This window comes from Mustela lutreola, chromosome 2 (genome assembly GCF_030435805.1).
Source record: "Mustela lutreola isolate mMusLut2 chromosome 2, mMusLut2.pri, whole genome shotgun sequence".
NCBI lineage: Eukaryota > Metazoa > Chordata > Mammalia > Carnivora > Mustelidae > Mustela > Mustela lutreola.
In genome coordinates this window covers 193,028,022-193,050,657 of record NC_081291.1, presented here as the reverse complement: position 1 = coordinate 193,050,657, position 22,636 = coordinate 193,028,022, and the positions used below count along the sequence as shown (strand labels likewise).

Here is a 22,636-nt window from a genome sequence, read left to right as displayed (position 1 = left end):
GGATTTAAGTTTTAAAGCATGAGTCGACAAAATGTCAATAAATGCAAATGAGGTTTGTAAAACAAGTTTCATGTGAACCAATATATTGCTCAGCTCACAGAGCTTGCATTTAATTGAAGCTGATCTCATTATACTCTAGGGGATGCAGTCAGAGCTTTGACCTACCTAATGTCAACACCATTATTGAATCTTTTTTCCATAATAATGTTTATCTGTATTTGTGTGTGCCTGTGTGTGTGTGTAGTAATTGTCTCTAAAAGTGTATATGAATAGATAATATTTCAACATTCACTCCTCAGGAATTAGTGCTTTTCATATGCGACAGTATGACGCCAAGCAAAAAGCAGGTATCATTTTCAGATGCAAAGTGTGAACACTTTTGTAACCTAGATGATTTTCTTCTCTTTTCATTGTTTTTAAACCCATCCGTTTTGAGCTGAGAGGCTGTGTTTCACCCCAAAGCCTGCAGATATAAGGTTATAACTCTAAACACAATGTCATGCTTACGTGATGTGACTATGGCTCAAACGACCTCAGCAGGAAAGCTCTGAGAGTCCAAGATTTTCAATCGCCAAGAGTAGAATCAAGCTGATTAAACATCATAAATTACAGCCATAAAACACATGGGCAAGGCAAAGATGCTACGTAAGCCTTCTAGGAAGCAATCTCTAGATATTCCAAACATTCTGCTTGTCAATTAATATGAATCACTTTTACTTGTATCACTTTCAAGATTAAAAAGCCAATTATTAAAAATATTACAGTTGCCAATTTGTGGCAATCGTTGGTTGACCCAAATAATAAAATTTAAATAGGAGTTGGCAAATCTTTAGGGTTTTTCTTCTACTTTGACAGCACTTTGTTATCCTTGGTCTTATTAGTGACCAAGGATACTAACATGGATCTGTATGTCCAAAGAGATAAGCACATAAAAGTTATTTGTGCTATTTTGCTCTTGATAAATTATTAAAATTATTTCATTATTTATAACGAGTATTATTTTCAGGTTTTCTTTCAAGGAGCTTTTTATGATTCTTCTAATTAAAAATGGTTAACTATATGAGTATAAGATTATTAGCTATAAATTCTTAGTGGCTTGGGATAAATCTTATATGTGTTTGATGATAAAACAACAGGAAAACTTCAAAGTCAATTACCAGTGAGGTCATCCAAACATGATTCTCATGTTTCTCAAGACAGAAAGTGTAAGATTCAGTCAAACAAATTATTTGCTACATAGTGAAAACCAAGCACATGTTTGACTAAATTCAACGAAAAACAAATAACTCTAATTAAATCTCATTACATTAGTGTGTGGTTTTATATCCTAGTAGCAGCTCATTGGACTTAGCAAAGTCAAGCTTTTGCATTTGCAGATACATGCTTTAATGTGAATATCAAGAAAGAAAAAAGAAAATAAGACATAGCTGAAAAACATATATGGACTAATGCCCATAAAAAAGAATGAACTACTAGGAAATTCATAAATAGACCTTACACCCTAGTCTTAGGTCAGTATTTGTATTGTTGACTGAGACTTGGTGACTTCTAAGATATAGAGTTCCCACATAATTAGGAAATCAAGCACAGTATCTCCAGTTGAAAAGCAGTAATTACTGTAATGTAATAAATGAAGGCTGACTGTAGTTGAAACAAACATGTTTTTTGTTGAGTCAGCAGTTTACAAATATAGATAGTCCTATGAATTTGCTAAATGTTCTTTCATCTTTATCTATTTCCATCAACATATGCCCAAATCCTCCCAAAACACAGTGAACTCAGAAGTAGACATTATTTATCCCCTTAGAATGAAATGTCCAGAAATAATAAACATAAATTCTATCACCTTTGTCATTTTGAAGTTTTTTACAAAAAGTCATCCAAGAAGAAAGAATATATGTATTCATACTAACATATTCACATATATATTCAAATTATATAATTAGTAATCACATTTAGTAAATAAGAAGATCAGAATTTGAGTCTGACTTTTCTCTGACTTTGACTATTATTTGTTTTAACAAAGGCATCCTGCCTTATTTAGAGACGATGGAGGACAAAAATAAATCAAATTGTATTTTAATTTAACAAATGGGACATCTGGTCAGTGACTCACAGTGGTTGCAAGCCTAAGACCCTGATATGAGAAGAGGGGAGACGAGGGTCTAAATCCTTCACAAAAACAGTGGTTCTCTACTCTTTCAGCACATTACAATAATCTAGTGGACATTTTAAAACAAGGGTATCAGTGTATGCCTTCCACCCCTGGGGATTCTGCTTTATTGGCCTGGAATAGGTCCTGGGTATGAAGAATGAGACTCAGTGCAGGTTTGTCCTTTCAGATTTGTGGAAATCTGGATAGCCTCATTGAAGAATCCTAAGCTCTTTCATGGTCACGTTATTCGAAAAATAACATAATATTCAGTAGAAAAAGTGTGTTGAGCTAATGCCGGTCAAGTTGTAAAATGGAATTAGTTGAAACCAGTTTACACAAACTCAGGCTATTTCCAGAAGTAATGAATAAGGACATAATGCTTGAAAATTTATTTGTTTAAGTTGTTCTTCACTGATAAATCGATCCAATGTTTATACTGGATATTATTAAAGTAAAATAAATGTATAATTGTAATGTTGTTTAGATTATCTCTGTCCTCTAAAGAGAGTAGAAACCTAATTTATAGTACCTTCTGTTTAAAAAAAATACTTTTATTTATTTATTTTTAGCACCTTCTATTTTTTAAATTATCAATTCTTATTGTTAACATTTATTTGATACTTACAATGCACCTGTCACTTGTTCAGTGATAGGCCCCCATGACTATCCTTTAGTTCTCACAACCACATGAATTAACTACTATTAACATCATTCTAAGCCTTAGAGAAGTCACTTAGCTCAAAGTCACGTTACTAGATTATCTTAATTAGTATAGACACAATCCTTGCTCTTGGATGGGATGACTTACAAAGATAATCATACCCTAGACCTATCTTATTTGAAGGACGACTACAAAGCTGTATTAATGGAATCATGGAAGTATTGGTCCGAGAACAGATATAGAGATTAATGTAATGAGACAACCTAGAGGCAGGCCCACATATATATGGGGATACGATCTGTGAAGTGTTGCTACCAACGGAGAAAGGATAGATAGCTTGGGAAGATGATATGGAGATGATATGGAGAAAACTGACTTACTATATGAAGAAAAAATATGTAAAGAATGATCTTAACATGCATTAAAAAATGAAACTTAAAAAACAAACCTGTTATTAGAAAAAATGTAGAAGCTTCTTTTTGTGACTAATTTAAAAACAAAACCACAAGATAAAATGAGATGTTGTGATTTATGAAAATGAAAGGGTTTTAAAAAAGATTTTGTTTCTTATTTATTTGAAGGAGGGAGCACATAAGCGAGGTCGGGGGAAGGGAGAAGGGGTAGGGACAAGCAGACTCCCTGCTGAGCAGGAAGCCAGACTGACTAAGCCACCCAGGTACCCCCAAAATGAAGGATTTCTATTTAAGACGCCATGGATAAAGAAAACAGACAAATGACTAAAGGGAAAAGATATCTGAAATATGTAATATCAACAAAAATGCCTCAAAATCAAGAGGAAAATGGGATGACTATAAGAGACAAATGAATAATTACATCATCAATTTACAGAGGAGGAATCCCAAAGAGCCATTGCATACAAAGTGGTACTTCAACTCATTAATAATCAAAGAAAAGAAAATTGAATGATATAATATGATTATACACCTGGTAGATTGGCAACCTTGTCAACTACTGTGGTGTACCATTCTGGACAGCAATCTGGCAATCTGGCTAGTCCAATTTACCTCTAGCAGAAAAACCCAAGTATTAGGTCCAATTTTGATTTCACATATTAATTTTATCTTATGCATTCCATGACTACTGTGAGTAGTAAAAGAGAAAGGATGCATGCTTTCTAAATTTATATTAGCATTGATATAAATAATTATTGATAAGCATTGATATAAATAATTACTGATTAAAATAATTATATTTATGCATTGTTTTGTCCAATTTAGAAACAAGATTTGTGGAAGAGAGATTAAAGTGGATTGAAAAAAGTCTCAGTGTAACATTTATGTGGTAGAAAGAGGACACCCCAGAATTACATACCATTAGCCTGAAAGATGTCAACCAATCTCAGTGATGTTGGTTATGGCCATTGGTATTTATGGAGCTCTGCTGTCTATATGGCTCTGGGAAACATTTATTTTTATAGGCTGTATTGTCTCTGCCAGTTGCTGAGGGTATCTAGAAGTCTTAGCTTGGATTCTAATTCCTACTTGTTTTGTTCCTGTTAAATCTGAAGTAAGGTTATATATATATGGAAAATCCTTGGTTATCCTGGGAAATCTCAAAAATCTAGTTATGGTAACAGAGTTGCTATTACATAGATGGATGCCTTGCTTAAAATTAAAGCAACTTGACTGGCTAAAAAAATACAGTTCTAATTTTTTTTTTAAAGCAAATATTCTACTTTAAAAATAAAAAATAAAACACTTGCCAAATAAGGGAAAAGATAGTATCTTTGTTTTGCTAGTTAAGAGATTTCCTAAAGCCTATAAGTCAGAGATTTACTATGGTTACCATTTATGAGCTCCCTCTGGAAAACAAAAAGCTGTATATTTTTTATTAGAATCTCCTATTATAGTTCATTTTTATTATTGTGATGTCACATTCTCAGAGTTTCATTAAATTAGCAACATTTTTAACGAACCTTAATTGCTTTGAGAGTTTTTCTTTCAGTACTCTAACATTGCATGAAAAAAATAAGACGAATAATTCTATTTTGATAATATGGGACAGTCTCTGAAAGACAGAATGAGCTGGGTTTCTATTAGCATTTTTTTCTTGTATCATTATGAATGTAAGTCAACAACAAACTGGGTCTAGTGCATTCATTACTTAAGGATGAATTATTTTTGCAAAGACCCAAAGTCTTAAGGAGTGCTAATTCTTAAAACCACATTTAATTTTTTTTTAAAGATTTTATTTATTTATTTGACAGAGTTCACAAGTAGGCAGAGAGGCAGGCAGAGAGAGAGAGAGAGAAGCAGGCTCCCCAATGAGCAGGGAGCCCGATGCGGGACTCGATCCCAGGACCTGGGGATCATGACCTGAGCCGAAGGCAGAGGCTTTAACCCACTGGGCACCCAGGCGCCCCAAACCACGTTTAATTTTAATTAGACTATTTCTGAGTTAGCACTAGTATGAATGATGTACTATATCACTGAAACATTCATGATACTTAATGTTGAAAAACTGGGTTACAAACAGTATGCATGGACTAAAAAATAATATAAGTAAAAACATAGAATATATACACCAAAATACAAGAAGGACAGATTGCAAGTACTTATCATCCTCATATTCATCATCTGAGTACCTAAAGTACTGAAGTAGCTTAGGAAAGTGAATGCTTTTATAGCAGTAATGTATCCACTTACAGAGTCATTGGTTATAGATTTATTCCTCTCAAATATGTCTCCCTGCTTGCACCTTGCACTTAATCTCTACTCGCCAAGTCGGTCTTTAAATAATGGCATCAACTAATCCAATAATCCAAAGTGAACACAACACATATCTTACCAGAGATATAGGATCTCACAAAAGAAGAGATTTCCATGAATGTTGGAGAGCTGCTTATATTTCACAGAAAAACATGGACAGACGAGTTTTTTTTTCTTTTTTCAGAGATCAACAAGTTAAAGGTTGAGGATGATGACAGTATGACTGGATGGATTCTACACAAAGAATATGAAAATTCTGGTGAAATCAAATAAAAAGTGATGAATTTCATATCTTGTCATCACACAGTGTTTCTCAGAGAAATCTGTTGGATTTGGTGCTTGATGCATCATACAAGTTAGAACAGAGTTGTAAACATAAAACACATTTTACTGAAAAGAACATAACTTATTTTCCCTAAGTTGTAGTTTATTTAAAAAAAAGTCTTAATTGCTTTTTCAATTTTAATGACATTTTACACTTGTCTTATGTGTATTTGTGTATTGCCGAATACTCTTTAAGTGGATTTTGTTCATTATGATTAAAGGTGGGTACAGGTGGATAATGAGAACTACTTGCATCTTAAATGCTGGTTGTTAATTCTATCTTTATTTTTTACTTTTTTTCCATAAATGACTTATATTGGGAGTTTATTACTTATGTAATCATTAAAACTTTCAGTATAAGTAATTTTTAGAAATTGGTGACAGTTTTGAATTGCTTAATTTAAGGAAACTTATTATTCCACACATTTGTCACACTCTGAGTAGTTTTTAACATCTTTATAAATTATAATTTGGCCAAAATGAAGATTAAAGCAATTTTAAATTCAAAAAATAAAATTAAAAGCATTTCTCCCGGAATTAGAGCAAACAATTCTAAAGTTTTATGGAACCACAAAAGACCCAAATAGTCAAAGCAATCTTTTTTTTTTTCCTTTTTAAATACATTACTTTTTTTTTTTAAGATTCTTATTTATTTATTTGAGAGAGAGACAGAGAGTGAGAGAGAGAGAGCACAAGCAAGGAGGAGGGGCGAAGGGAGAGGGAGAAGCAGACTTCCCATTGAACATGGAGCCCGATGTGGGGCTTGATCCCAGGACACTGAGATCATGACCTGAGTCAAAGGCAGACACTTAAATGACTAATATACCCAGGTAGCCCTAGTCAAAGAAATCTTGGAAAAGAAAGGCAAACATGGAGGCATCACAACTCTGGGCTTCAAGTTATATAAGAAAGTTTTAGTGATCAAGACAGTATGGTAGTGGCACAAAAATGGACATGTAGATCAATCGACAGATTAGAAAACCCAGAAATGAATCATAACTGTGGACTATGGTCAATTAATCTTCAACAAAGCAAAAAAGAATTTCCAATGGGAAAAAGATAGTCTCTTCAACAAATGGTGTTAAGAAACTGGACAGTTGGGCAGCTGGGTGACTCAGTGGGTTAAAGACTCTGCCTTCAGCTCAGGTCATGATCCCCAGAGTCCTGGGATCAAGCCCCATATCGGGCTCTCTGCTCAGAAGGGGGCCTGCTTTCCCCTCTCTCTCTGCCTGCCTCTCTGCCTACTTGGGATCTCTGTCTGTCAATAAATAAATAAAATCTAAAAAAAAAACTGGACAGAAACATGCCAATAAAAGAAATCATACCACTTTTTATATGTTAATTAAAAAAATAAAAAATTTAAAAAATAAATTATACCACTTTCTAATACCATATATACAAATAAATTCAAAATATCTTAAAGACCTAAAGTAAGGCCTAAAACTGTAGAAAATACTAGGAGAGAACATAAGCAGTAACTTCTTTGACATAAGCTGAGCAACTTCTTACTAGATATGTCTCCTGAGGAAAGTGAAACAAAAGGGAAAAACAAAATATTGGGACTATATAAAAATTAAAAGATTCTGCATAGCAAAGGAAACAACACAACTAAAAGACAACTTGTATAATGGGAGAGGACATTTGCAAATGACATATCTGATAAAGGTTAGCATCCAAAATATATAAAAAACTGATATAACCCAGTGCCCCACAAAACAAAGAATCCAATTAAAAAATGGACAGAAGGGGGTGCCTGGGTGGCTCAGTGGGTTAAATGCTCTGCCTTTGGCTCAGGTCCTGGTCCCAGGGTCCTGGGATGGAGCCCCGCATTTGGCTCTCTGCTCAGAGTGGAGCCTGTCCCCACCCCACCCACCCCCCGCCTGCCTCTCTGCCTACTTGTGAACTCTGTCTGTCAAATAAATAAATAAAATTTAAAAAATGGGCAGAAGGCATTAATAGATATTTTGCAAAGAAGACATACAGATGGCCAACAGACACATGAAAGGATGTTCATCATTGCTTACTATGAGGGAAATGTAAATCAAACTACCATGAGATATAACCTCACACCTGTCAGAATGGGTAAAATCAACAACACAAGAAACAACAGGACAGGTGTTAGCAAGGATGTGGAGCTAAAGGAACACTCATGCACTGTTGTTGGAAATGCAAACTGGTGCAGCCATTGTGGGAGACAGTATGGGAGTTTCTCAAAAAGTTAAAAAGAGAACTTCCTTATGATCCAGCAATCATTCTACTGGGTCTTCACCTGAGAATACAGAAACACTAATTCAAAGAGATACATGCACCCCTATGCTTATTGCAGCATTATTTACAATAGCCAAAGTATGGAAGCAGCCCAGTGTCCATTGACTGATGATGGAGAAATAAAATATGAAATAAAATAAAATATGGCATATATATATATATATATATATATATATATATATATATATATATATATATATAGTGGAATATTATTCAGCCATAAAAAGGAAAGAACTCTTGCCATTTGCAGTGACATGGACGGAGCTACACAGTTTAATGCTAAGCAAAATAAGGCAGAGAAAGACAAATACCATATGATTTCACTCATATGTGGAATTTAAGAAACAAAACAAATAAGTAAAGGGAAAAGAGAGAGAGATAAAACAGATTCTTAACTTAGAGAACAAACGGATGGTTCCCACAAAGGAGGTGAGTGGAGGGATAGGACAGGGGATGGGGATAAAGGAGTGCACTTGGGATGGGCCCTGGGTGTTGTAGGGGAGTGTTGGATCACTATATTGTACACCTAAACTAATACTAAACTGTATGTTAACTAACGGGAATCAAAATAAAAACTTAAAGTTAAATTTTCCCTGAACTTGCCAACACAACAGTTTCAGTTGTAGAATACAGGTATCTATTAAAAGGCAATGTAAACTACTTCTGATAAGACAATCAAATAATTCCTTATTACATGTGAGAATATCAGTTCAATAGAAAAGTATACTATAGAATTTTTATTTCATATTCTGTTTAAGTAATCCATATAACTTTGGCTTTAGTTGAATTGGTTGATTCTGATGGTTGCTTGCAAAGCAAATTTAAGTGAAGTGAATACAGTATAATGATAAAAATAATTATGAACTTTTATGAGCTATTTTTTTCATTCACGCATTGAAAACTCTAAGATACATCTGTATATATGTCTCATTTTTGTAAGGCAGCAGAAGTATTGAGAACATTACAACTACTAGTTTTAAAAAAATGCATTTCTGTAATTGGAAGGTCACCTTATTTTAACTTTTCTCAGCATTTCGCTTGTTCATCTAGTCACTTTTAAGTATTGATGACAAAATCCTAATGCCCATTCAACTTTCACAAAGTTACTGTAGCTATTCTAATATTTCCATTTGAATTAACTACCAGAGAAATGTATTAAATTACAATAAAATGGTAATAATAATTTGTTTCTAGAAGTTTCTTTTTTAACTGACTTTATCTTAAAGACAATCATTAATTATTGAATTCAATTCTGACTTTCTCCTTATACAACATTTTCTCCTTGTACAACTACTATTGTTATAGAAACTTAAGATAGAAATAGATTAAAAAAGATAGGTTAAGAGTGCTGTGAAGTGTGTAAGCCTGATGACTCACAGACCTGTACCCCTGGGGCAAATAATACATTTTATGTTAATAAAAATAATTAATGAAAGAAATAGGTTAAAATAAAAGAAACAAGTACACTAAAAGATGTGGGTGTCTCACCTCTGGTTAATTCAGAATAGTGCCTTGGTTAAATTACAGAATGAATGGTCTGAAGGATTCTCTTCAGAACATTGTCACTAATGAGGATTTCGGTGGCAAATCCCTATTCTGGAAATGGTAATTTTGTTCCGTACAGTTCTTTGTGAAAGGACTTTGTGGTGTCTCCACTCATTCTTTTTAAGTTGAAAACATCTAAAATTTTATTTGAAAAAAAGATAATGAATGAACATGTGCTCCTAATAATCACACACTGTATATATTTTAAATCATAAATAGACTGGCAGTGTTTTATGTATCTCTTCATATTCTTGATCTTAAGGTGTATCAGAACATCTCTCTCTCTCTTTTTTAAAATAGAAAAATCAGTTTCAGGCATTTGTTTCTGGATTAAGTCTTTAAAACTGAGGTCATGTCTGACCTGAATGGACATTAAAATCCCAGCACATCAAACAAATATTTTACGAGATTTAAGTCTGGACAAAAGATCTTTTCTTCTTTCCTTTGGTTTGATTTTAACATAGCTGTGTCAATTTAGAATGCTTTCTCCAAGTTCTATTATATATCGTTTTTAAAATGCAGTGCTAGCATAAAACACAGAACAAAGTAGGCCATGTTACATAATGGAATCTTGCAGAACTGCAATCATTCTTAAAAAATAAATGTTAATAATTTTTTAAACTCTGTAACCTCAAATTATGAAATATTTCCTATGTGCAGAAAACAACACAAATAGAACAGGCAATCATTTACATATTACATAAATAACTATTAAATTTTTGACACCTTTGTATTACATTCAAATTTAAAATTAAAACCAAAACGCATGGGTATAGCATTGGCCGTATCCCTGACCCTTCCCACTGGTCACTTTCCTAGAGATTAATATCACCTTAAAGTTGACGTAAGTCATTCCAGGCATGTCTTTATATTTTTACTACATATGCATGGTTCTCTCATTTTGTCTGTAAAATTAAAGTGTTGTACTTAAGAAATTGATTTATCATTCTTACTGGTTTTTAAAAATTTTATAGAACCAACTGAATAGCACTAGAATAAAAATTGCCTAGGCTGCTGCCTGGATGTCAATCTTTAAAATTGATTTGAGGGGGGAGGAATAAAAAGCCCTTTATGTAACAGTTATTACGAAGTATTCCATTTTTTTTATGACCTTTGTTTCCCAGTTGTATAATCATTTATACCGAAATTCATTAGCCTGCTCCCGAAGAGATGCTCTAAAGGCTATATAAGTAACCACGGGTTAATTGGATAACTGTGGCAATTTGAAAGCTTATACATGCTGACTTGGCAATTATTAATAATACATGAAGCTTACTACGGATAACCCTTACCCTGGTATGGGAAGCAACTGAGAAGAGACTAGCTTCCCTGGATTAGATACTTGTGGCTAATCAGGAAAACTGCCATAAGCTGTCTCTGACTCAATTTCCTCATTTACAAAATAGAGGTAATAAAACACACTCTGTCAGCTTTCATGAGGATTCTAGGAGAGGATGAACAAATGAATAGCACTAAGTGCCCACTAGATGTGAATGGTCACAGTGAATGTGAATTGGGCACACTTCATACTTTGAGAAAGAATATGTAAGTTACTGGCTATTGACAGACTTGGAAGTGTTAGATGTAAAGAATTTTCATTGCCATGTTGCCTCTTGACTGAGTGAGGTGAAACAGCCTCACTGGTGGATTTCTTGAGCTAATCTCTCCTCTGGGTTCTTTTATTTTATTTTTTAGAGATTTATGTATACTTGTGTGTGTGTGTGTGTGAGAGAGAGAGAGAGAGAGAGAGAGAGAGAAAGAGCGTGCACATGCTCATGCACAAGTGTGGGGGAGGAGCAGAGGGAGAGGGACAATCCTGAAGCCCACTCCCTGCTCAGCTGGGAGCCCAACAAGGGGCTCCATCCCAGGTTCCAGAGATCATGACCTGAGCCAAAATCAAGAGTCCTCTGTTTATTTTATTTATTTATTTTTTAAGATTTTATTTATTTATTTGACAGAGAGAGATCACAAGTAGGCAGAGAGGCAGGCAGAGAGAGGAAGAGAAGCAGGCTCCCTGCTGAGCAGAGAGCCCGATGCAGGGCTTGATCTCAGGACCCTGGGAAGGCAGAGGTTTTAACCCACTGAGCCACCGGGGGCCCCTCCAGGGGGTTATTTTAAAGGCCCGGCATCTCTTTTCCTGGTGATTTTGTAAGCATGTAATTGCCTGTATTAAATCCTTTCTTAACGTGTCTAGAGTAATTTTTGATTTCTTTATCTTCAACTCACCAACCAGTGGAGGCTAATGCTGGCCACGGGTCCTTCAGGATGAGAATCTGGGATTTATTACCTGTATGATTTGAAGTGTGATTTTTGATTCCAAGTGACTGAAACCTGAATGCAAGTAGGAAATGAGACCTTAGAGTAAATTTTAATAGTTTTCACCACAAAAAAACCAAAGACTACCTGCGGTGATGGATGTTAACTAGACCTATTGTGGTGATCATTTGCAATATATACAAATACTGAATCATTATATTGTACTCCTGAAACTAACATAATGTCATATGCCAATCATATCTCCATTAGTTAAATAAATAAAAATGCAAATACAAATAAAAAAGGGAAATGAGATCCTGTCTGTAATATAAAGTGACATATGAGTACTGCGATGTGTCACCCGTGGTCACCTGGCACGGAGTACCAGCGGAGGCAAGGCTTTGGTGACCTGAATGTTTCTTACAGTAGGCTATTATAGCCTTAGTAAAGAATACAAGGACTTCTCAGGTGGGCTGTCTGCTTCTCACTGCATAGAATCATTAAGCGAAGGGATACATGAGGCGTTTTAAATTCTTGGCTCATGGCACTATCAGGCACATAGAGAATGTCTGTTGACTTGTAGCCTCGGGGCCATTAGAGCTAAAATTTGGACTCAGTATTGCTGAAGAGGGGTTTTTCGTGTGAAAATGTAGAGCAATGACTGGGAAAAGTGTGGGAACCTGAAAAATGGAATGGAATTATATTGAAGGGTTCAGATTACTTGAACACTCCAATTCCACTGATTTTTTCTTGCCAGCAGGTAGAGCCCTTTCTTCTCATCAGATAAAGCTGGATCACCATGCTTGGAGTCTAGCTACTACTCTACTACTGTACTACTACATAGTAGTTACTATGTACTACATTTGGTTACTATGTACTACATAGTAGTTACTCTGTACTACTACTCTATACTACTACTACATAGTAGTTACTATGTTAAAGGATACCCATTCCCGTGCACCCCAATCTAATGCTGATTATCTCCAAAGCAAAGATCAGCTTCCCAACAGGTTACAGCTATGCTACTTAGCCCAGAAAGATGTTTACTGGATTTTGCTAATTTATACCAACAGAAACTGGAGAATGTCTATGGGATATGATTCTAAATGCAACTGGACCAAAAAAGGGAGAAAAATAATTTTAAAGTGGCTGTATTTATTAATATGGTTGGATTGAGCAGAGTTCTAGAATCAAAGGGCTAGTTTGAACAGCTGCAAGTGGTTCTAGCTGTATGGTTTGTATGGACTGAAACTTATACTCAAATGACGTGTTTAGTAAATAAAATTTAGATGCCAGAAATTCTTTGGCATCACGGAGAGGGAGGAATGCGTGTGGCTATCAACCACTTGACATGCGGCTAATCCAAATCAAGATGTCCTTTAAGTGTAAAATTGGGCAAAAATATGTAAACTATCTCAATAATAATTTTTGTATGGATTACATATTGAAATAATATCTTATAATATTAAGTTAAACAAAATAGAATGTTAAAACAATTTCATTTATTTCTTTTTACTGTGTTTTAAAATATGGCTTCTAGAACATTTAAAAGTAACATGTGCCTTGCATCTGTGATGGGCATTATACTTCTATTGTGCTGCTGCAGAGGGATTCAAATGTTTGAGTTGATTTACCATTTGTGATATACTTACTCATCTTCTTACTCTGTCTTTTAAAAGGGCCCAGGAAACAATCCCTTTAACAAGGCATTTGGTACTACCCTTGAGAGAAGAGCTCCTCTATCCTTAACAAGCTTGGTGTTCATTCTCTGTAGGCTAGTCATGAAATTAGGAAGCCCTGCCATTGTAATTAACTCTGATCTTAGTGTGGGTGAGATGGTTATGGAGTGGCCAAGGTCAAGTGGTAGCAGTTAATTACCAAAGACAAAGACAAAGCATGTATGGTTTTTCAGTAGTCAATGGACTCCCAGTGATATTTTGCTGTGGATGACAAATGATGATTCCTTAGAACTGAAGTAGTTGTGAAGTTACTGAAGTATAATTGAGTTTAAAAAAAAAAAAATCTAGGGGTTGTAAAAAAGACAAGACTTGAGTCACGTGTTGGATAGTCATGACCCATCACCCAACACCAGATCATGAGCCCTTGCCCAATGCACAGGCTGGGAACCCCATAAACATAGGAGAGGCCAGGTGGTTATGAAAAAGGACCACGTGATACCACCAATTTATGTTCTTATAGTCCTTCTGGACTTCCCTAGAAGAAGACTATTTACCAAGATGTCTGATTTAAAGAAAGAGAAATGCAGACTATTTGATATGTTAAGGAGTGCCTGGGTGGCTCAGTTGGTCAAGCTTTGGACTCTTGATTTCAGGTCAGGTCATCATCCCAGGGTCATGGGATCAAGCACCTTGCCAGCCTCCATGTTCAGCTCTGATTGTCTCTCTCTCTTTTCCTCTACCCCTCCTATAGCTCATGCATGTGCTCTCTCTCTCAGATGAATAAATAAATCTTAAGAAAGAAACAACTATAAACGCAGAACACTATTGTGTTTTATTAGTCATATGACTTAGTTTTATCCAAAGTGCATCTGCTGGTGTGCCTGAAAATTCATCTGTGACAATCTTCCCAGTTACTGAATATACAGCTGAATCAACAATTAGCAGAATAATACATTGTCTCCCACATCCTTATCCATTGAATGATCACTAAAAAAAAAAATAATAATAATAATAAGAAGAAGCCCTTAGAATCGTCACTCTATATAAAATCAAAAAATCAGATGATTTTTATATCCTCTATGAAAACATAAGTCAGTTAGTGTCAATTTCAGGGACTTAAAATACACAGTGGGTGTTTGTACTTATCTTATCTCAATTAAAGTTTCCTTTGTCTTGTACAAAAGAGAGGTCTCGGGCGCCTGGGTGGCTCAGTGGGTTAAGCCGCTGCCTTCGGCTCAGGTCATGATCTCAGGGTCCTGGGATTGAGTCCCGCATCAGGCTCTCCACTCAGCAGGGAGCCTGCTTCCTCCTCTCTCTCTCTCTGCCTGCCTCTCTGCCTACTTGTAATCTCTCTCTGTCAAATAAATAAATAAAAATCTTAAAAAAAAAAAAAAAGAGAGAGGTCTCTGAGAATGACAATGATTATTGTATATATAATATATAATATATATTACAATATATATATTATAGGAGGACTACAGGGACTATTATATATATACAATATATATTGTATATATAATATAAAATCAAAAAATCAAATGATTTTCATATCCTCTATGAAAACACAAGTCAGTTAGTGTCAATTTCAGGGACTTAAAATACACAGTGGGTGTTTGTACTTATCTTATCCCAATTAAAGTTTCCTTTGTCTTGTACAAAAGAGAGGTCTCTGAGAATGACAATGATTATTGTATATATAATCAGATGAAGATTTAAATGTTAAAGTCTTTTTGCTAGAGAAAATCAACAGAAACGATCACACAAAAAATGCAGCTACTATTACGGCAAATGCATATCTCTTTTTCCAGTAAATGAACAAAACAAGAATAAATTTGCTTTCATTTTGGTAGGTATGGTTTCACTGCCTTTCGTAAGGGCTACATCAACTTTCTCTCTTTGTTTCTCTGGAATCTTTATCACAACACTCTCACCAAACCAAAATCCTGGTCCACTAGATTGTTGAAATCTTGCCCATAGATCTTGGTGAGCAGTAACCGCAGTTACTTCATATGTCTTTGTAAGGCACACATGTTTCAAAGGATGGGAGGCTTATCCCTAAAAATTTACCTTTCTGCATACTATCCCTGTGAATTTGTGGGGTCAAGTCATGTCAGGATATTTTCACCAAAGTGAAAGATAAATGGTTCTTCCTTGACCTATATTTTTAAGCCAAGTGTCTTCTTGCTTAGTATCTTTGGATAATGGAGGAAACATATAACATATTTGGGTGAGCTATCCCTTCCTCTTTGGTAGCTACCCATAATGCTACTCATCTGGAGTGTGACCCAGAGCAAGAGAAGACTTTTCCACTAATCCAGCTTGTGCTGCAAAACATCTCTCTTATTTGGGCTATCTGATGAGTAAATCCAATTTTGCCATGATGGGATGTTGTATGGTGCTTCTGATATTCTGATAGTAGAATCACAGCATAGAACACCTATGGCTTTAGAGAAAAACAATGACCTCTTTGGAAAATAGTTAATTTTCTTTTGAAATCTAGTTTCTGTCTGGAGACTTGGGTCTAGTCGTGACAGCATTTCTGATTAAGGGAATCTAAATTTCCGCCCAGTTCATGCAACCATCATCAACTGGGTGATGTTGATCCCCTAAGTCAGAAAGTTGGGTATGCAAAGCCACATGAGATGATCCAGGAGAATGGACATTGACAGAGTAAGAGGAGGCTCAATTAGTTTCTGAAAGCACAAAATGCTGCCAGTAGCTCTCATCCATGATGCGTTCCTGCTACACTGCCACCTCTTCCTTGATCCGTACACACGGCTACTTAGTGTGTTTCTCATTATCAGTTGATGGGGGAATTAACTAAGCTGGGTATCATTCAGTTCTGCATGATATGTTGGCCTTGGTTGGAAGTGGGCTGCGGCTGCATGGTATCCCACAGAGGAGTGCCATGAAGGACTACAGGGAAAGTAAATCTTTACTGTGGGAAGAACTTCAAGTGATATGACTGGTCATCCATTTTACTTGGAAGGAGAGATGATGAGAGATATGGACCTAGGCTGATTTAGAAATAGTAGCTAAAGGTTGAATGGTTGTTTGGGGTGTTAGAAGGGAGAAGTTTGACGAATACGAAACAAGAAAATCTGGGCAAAAGACTGTGAGATGGATCCTTTGAAATGAATTCAGAATTGATACGGGCGTACTGGGGGAACACTTACAAATTGAGCATGTGTTGCATAGGAGTTTCTCAGTAAACAGGTAGCAGTGTTGACCCAGATGTCATTTAGCTCCTTCCTTCACTGTCCTACTGCTTGCACAATTTGCTCATGAACAGAGTGTTCAAGTAGCATGAAGAGAAGTTTTGTGTGGGTTTAAAAGACATAGTATTATTCTCAACAAATGTGAAGCACCACCAATACCATTGACAGCCCAATCTGCCCATAGAGTAATGGGCATTTTACTTAATATTGCATCTACATGGCGCAATAGCGGATTAGGTCCATCCCGCCAACTTGGTGGTAGGATAATTATATTGAACTCTTTTCTCATTGGAGAGGAGAAGTGATATATCTTCATGGAATAGATCTATGAATGAATTCTTTCTTTCCCACCATGCTTTTGCCAGACCCACCATCTGTGCAATTACTGGATGCCTTGTTCTGTATCAGTTTATCATGCATAACATGGCTTTTGAACAGAGAAATTTTTTTTTTCAATAATGAATTGAAAGAAAGGACTGACTATTCAGTATTTTTAGTTACAGAACCATTTGGGTGCCTTATGAAGTTACAGTTCTTTCCTCAAGGAAGGGGCAAATGTTCTGAACCGATGACCAATTTCTTATTTCTTCAGTGCTAGTCTGGTAGTGAGAAGTGTTCTTCTCCAAGTATTTCTAGCTCTCCATCTTCCAAGGGCCATGGTTGGATTGCACTTTCCTATTTTGTTGTCTAGGTGTGTCCATGTGACTCTCTGAATGAATAAAAGAGCAGAAGTCACTTCTGTGTAGAAACTGTTAAAGTCAGCTCATGATTGTTCTTATTGCTATGATAACCATGGAAGCCGTTGTCATGGTGGCGTATCATTACTTGGGGAACCTGAATGATTATGCTGAAGAGTCCCCTGCACTGTGTCATACCTTAATGAAACATACATTTTTGTTGCGTTGCCTTGGGACACTTATCTTGAATTGCCTTGGGAATTCTATTTTTACTTGATGGTATATATTACTTGCTATAGTACTCACCTATAGCTGTGATATCAGCATGTAGCTGATTCAAAAATTTCTCTGCAGCAATGTAAAATAATAGTAGAATATTTTATTTTTATAGCAAACACTTATGTGCTGGTTGCATAGCCTTCTAGGTATTAAATTTTGACCATGAGCTGAAGATAGATTCATGTCCAAGAACTATTCCACAAAAGTTCTATAGGAATAAATATAAAGATTAGAAATAGTCATTGCCACTGTTCTCCACCATGGCGCAGGATCAAGGAGAACCCCATGCGGGAACTTCGCATCCGCAAGCTCTGCCTCAACATCTGTGTGGGGGAGAGTGGAGACAGACTGACCCGGGAAGCCAAGGTGCTGGAGCAGCTCACAGGCCAGACCCCCGTGTTCTCCAAAGCTAGATACATGGTTAGATTATTTGGTATCAGGAGAAATGAAAAGATTGCTGTCCACTGCACAGTCCGTGGGGCCAAGGCAGAAGAAATCCTGGAGAAAGGTCTAAAGGTTCGAGAGTATGAGTTAAGAAAAAATAACTTCTCTGATACTGGAAACTTTGGCTTTGGGATCCAGGAGCACATCGATCTGGGTATCAAATATGACCCAAGCATTGGGATCTACGGCCTGGACTTCTATGTGGTGCTGGGTAGGCCAGGTTTCAGCATCGCAGACAAGAAGTGCAGGACAGGCTGCATTGGGGCCAAACACAGAATCAGCAAAGAGGAGGCCATGTGCTGGTTCCAGCAGAAGTATGATGGGATCATCCTTCCGGGCAAATAAATTCCCGTTTCTATCCAAAAGGCCAATAAAAACTTTTCAGTGAAATGTAAAAAAAAAAAAATGGTCATTGCCTAAAATTATCTCTAACAATTAGAGATTAGGAAGAGTTAGCCAATTATCTTTTCGTTTCCAAAAAATTAGTCAGTCACCAAATATTATTTCCTTTTTATGAGTCAGAAAAATCCCAAACAAAAAAGCAGGAGGATGACTTGTATGGGATTACAGCATAAAGTGAAACTACTGCAGGAATGAGACTCCATCCGTGACTGTGTCCTGACAGCATCTGACTGGAAATCGAGAGTCACGCCGTTGATGTATGCCATTGAGAAGGCTTTGGGCCTGTGGCATATCTTTCCTTCCTTCCTTCCTTTTTTTTTTCCTTTTTAAGTTTATTTATCAGAGAAAGAGAGAGAGAGAGAGAGAGGGAGAGAGACAGACAGCACAAACAGGGGGAGCAGCAGGCAGTGAGAGAAGCAAGGAGCCCGACATAGGACTAGATTCCAGGACGCTGGGATCATGACTTCAGCCTAAGGCAGACACTTAACTGACTGAGACACTCAGGTGTCCCAGTAGGGAATCATTTCTAAAGCCAGGCCTCTGTAAGCATTGTGGAGAATAGTTAAGCTAAAATATTGTCTTGCATAAATTGCTGGTTAAATAAAGATTCTTATTGAATTATCCAGATAATAAGGTATTTGCTTTGTGTAGCTATAATGACATAGGATTTTAAAAAATTTTTATTAAAATTTCTCTTAAAAACTTTTAATCTGAATTCCTTATTATCTACAGGTGTTCTGTCTTTGGGACATCAGCATACTTAAAGAATGTCAACCTACTTTATTTTTCTGAGTGTGTTTACTTATCTCTATATGTTTAAAATTTGCCACTTTGGATATATTTTAAAAATCAAAGTATTCTTTCAAAGATTCAAATCAAAACTATTCATAAAAAATATTTCTCTACTTGAATTTTTAATTGATGTAAAATGAAATGCCATTTCCTATAAAAATCAAAGCTTTTCCATTTTATATAAGTTGAGACATTGTCTTCTCTCCTCTCATACCATAGAAAATAAAAATACCTAACTGCAAAGTTTTCCACACTGAAAATATTATCAAATACTAAATATAACAGTCCATACCTTAGTCAACATCTTTTTGGAATGACTTAAATTTCCAAAATGTTCATGAAAAAATTCTAGAATTAGAATTAGTGTCACCAATGTAAGGACAACATAAAATTTGCTTAATTTTTTTTAAAAAAAGATGGATTTATTTATTTAGAGAAAGAACATTATTGGGGAGGAAGGGCAGAGGGAGAAGGAGAGAGAGAATCTCAAGCAGACTCCACACCGAGTATGGAGTCCTATGTGGGACTTCATCTCACCTCCCAGAGATTACGACCTGAGCTGAAACTAAGAGTTGGATGCTCAACCTACTGAGTCACCCAGGCATTCCATAATTTCCTTAAGTTAAAAAAAAAATAATTGAGATAAACTGCTTTAGGCTGCTCTTTCATAGAATCCTATTGCCATTCAAGTTCAGCTTACTTTTTTTTTTTTTTTTTTCTGCTGCAAGGGTTTATTATGTTGAGTCTACAAATTTGATCTTTTAAGAAAAATTCACAAAATATTCAGTGGAAACCACATTTCTGGTTCATCAAATTTCAAATATATTTTACTGTGCTGAACAATATATTCTAATGCTGTCTAAAACACAGCCAAATTATTTGTCTTTATTCATTTATACACATTCTGTAATTTTTTGAAAACCAAGATTAAGATAAAAATATTAACAAAACTACCCAGTTACAACTACTCTTCTCCCATATACTGAAATCTTTTCTGTGGGTCTCTCTTCTTCGTTTTGAATTCTGTGAGCTCTCTGTTTGTAAACACTCAGGGAATTCTCACCTCCAAGGTCCCATCGGTTCAAACAATACCATGTGGAAAGACTGATTCCCTTGGCAATGCAGAAGCTTAGGTTTGTTAAAAGTACTCACTGAAAATTATTTTTTAATTTATAAATCATACAAAATAAACATTTACAAAGGGACAGACGACTTTCAACATTATTTTGAAATCCCCTTAATATGCGTAAATATAAATGAAGCAATCTGTCAAATTAGACATTTTTGGTCTTTTGTTTTTATTCTTTGCTTCCTTCTGAAGGAAATGCATGCTGTGAATTTTGTTTCTCCAGGTCCCTGGAGCATCAGCGGCTCGTGGGGCCCTCAGCCCATAGGTCACTCAGCACCGAGACCCTCGACACCCCCTGACCCCCACAAGGAAGGCTCTGTCCTCGGACTGGGGAGAAGCCCTGGTCTCCAGGCCCTCCGGCTGCTGGAACTAGATTCCACAAAAATCAAGCAAGGATCTGCACGCCTCTGCCCAACTGCGGGGCGTGTGCAGGAGGAAATGCACAATAGAAATTACGATAAAGCTTCTACTACATCAAAAATGAGAATTTCTCCAAAGAAATGCTAAAAATCAGTAATGCATATATACCATGTGACAAAGTAGCAAAACAATCTGCTGGTCCCAGCTGCGGTCTGCGATGTTGTCACTGGGTCACAGAGGGAGGAGTTTCCCTGGGGAACAGGTATCAGCCGAGGGGGTATTAGGAGCCATAGCGATCCTGAATGGAAGTCATGACTCCGTTAGCAAAGACCGAGAGCTTCCCAGCAACGGACCTCACTCCCTGCTTGAACTGGGCCATGTCGGGCGCCGTGGGTAGCACGTTTGCGAGGCTGTAGTTCCCTGCCGGCTGCTTCTGCTGCTCGTCGAACAGATCGGCTGAGCTTATGGAGTTTGTTTCTCCTCTTCTTCCTTTTCTTCTTCTTTATTTATTTATTTATTTTTTTTAATTTTTTTTTTTTTAAAGATTTATTTATTTGACAGAGAGAAATCACAAGTAGACAGAGAGGCAGCCAGAGAGAGAGAGAGAGGGAAGCAGGCTCCCCGCTGAGCAGAGAGCCCGATGCGGGACTCGATCCCAGGACCCTGAGATCACGACCTGAGCCAAAGGCAGCAGCTTAACCCACTGAGCCACCCAGACGCCCCCTTTTCTTCTTTAAAAAAAAATCTTATTTTATTGTTTCAGTGTTCCAAGGTTCATTGCTTATGCACCACACCCAGTGCTCCACGCAATACGTGCCCTTCTTAATACCCACCACCAGGCTCACCCATTAAGGCTCAAATCTACTTGGGCCTTCCATGTCCCATGTCCCTTAAGCTTTGGGAAGACAAATGTCGGCATATCTGCTCTCTATGGTCAGTAATTGTGAAAATGAAAGCTTTTTTTCTCAATTTAGGGAGAAGACTTTGGAGTATTATACAGGAATTTAACCCATGATCCCAATCTTTTCTGTCTTATTTGCTTCCTTTCCCATTTTTGAGAACTAGCAAAGTTGCCTAATAATTAAGGTCACTCAAAACAATCACAAATTTGGGGAATGCCTGAGTGACTCAGTCGGTTGGGCCTCTGCCTTCGGCTCAGGTCATGATTCCAGTGTGCAAGGATCCAGTCCCACATCAGGCTCCCTGCTCAGCCGGGAGACTCCTTATCCCTCTCTCTCTGCCCCTCACCCCCTGTTAGTGTTCGCTCATTCTCTCACTCTCTCTCTGACAAATAAACGAATAAAATCTTCAAAAAAAAATCACAAATTTGATGGTTTTATAATTCTGGGGGGGGAAAAAACATGTATCTTTTTTCCTTAACTACTTAAGACTGACTCGATGGTTAAATTGATGTGGTATTATATATTATTCCCAGTGTGTGTCTCTAGCAAGTAGAAATCTATTATTAATCTATTATTTTAAGAAATGCATTTATTTGTATTTATTTTTTAAAGATTTTATTTATTTATTTGGGAGGGGGAAGAGCAGAGGGAAAGAGACAAGAAGACTCCTCACTGAGCACGGAGCCCCATGTGGCGCTTGATCCCACCACCCTGAGATCATGACTTGAGCTGAAATCAAGAGTCAGACACTTAACTAAGCCACCCATGTCCCCCAAGAAAAATTTAAAATGTCCTATTATACAAAAATTAATTCAC

General features: G+C 36.5%; 2 protein-coding genes across 5 annotated transcripts in view; one reads left to right on the top strand and one right to left on the bottom strand.

The window, feature by feature from the left end:
* ROBO1 (roundabout guidance receptor 1) overlaps nucleotides 1-22,636 on the bottom strand; it is a 1,177,330-nt gene that overhangs the window by 496,514 nt on the left and 658,180 nt on the right. The window lies entirely within an intron of this gene.
* Nucleotides 18,046-18,641, top strand: LOC131825247 (large ribosomal subunit protein uL5-like). The gene has a single exon (XM_059164446.1). It carries the CDS (start codon nucleotides 18,077-18,079, stop codon nucleotides 18,578-18,580), a length of 504 nt encoding a protein of 167 aa, XP_059020429.1. The 5' UTR covers nucleotides 18,046-18,076; the 3' UTR covers nucleotides 18,581-18,641.

Excerpts from the sequence above, each read along its gene's own strand:
- LOC131825247 (XM_059164446.1), top strand. The coding sequence starts at position 18,077 with ATGCGGGAACTTCGCATCCGCAAGCTCTGCCTCAACATCTGTGTGGGG.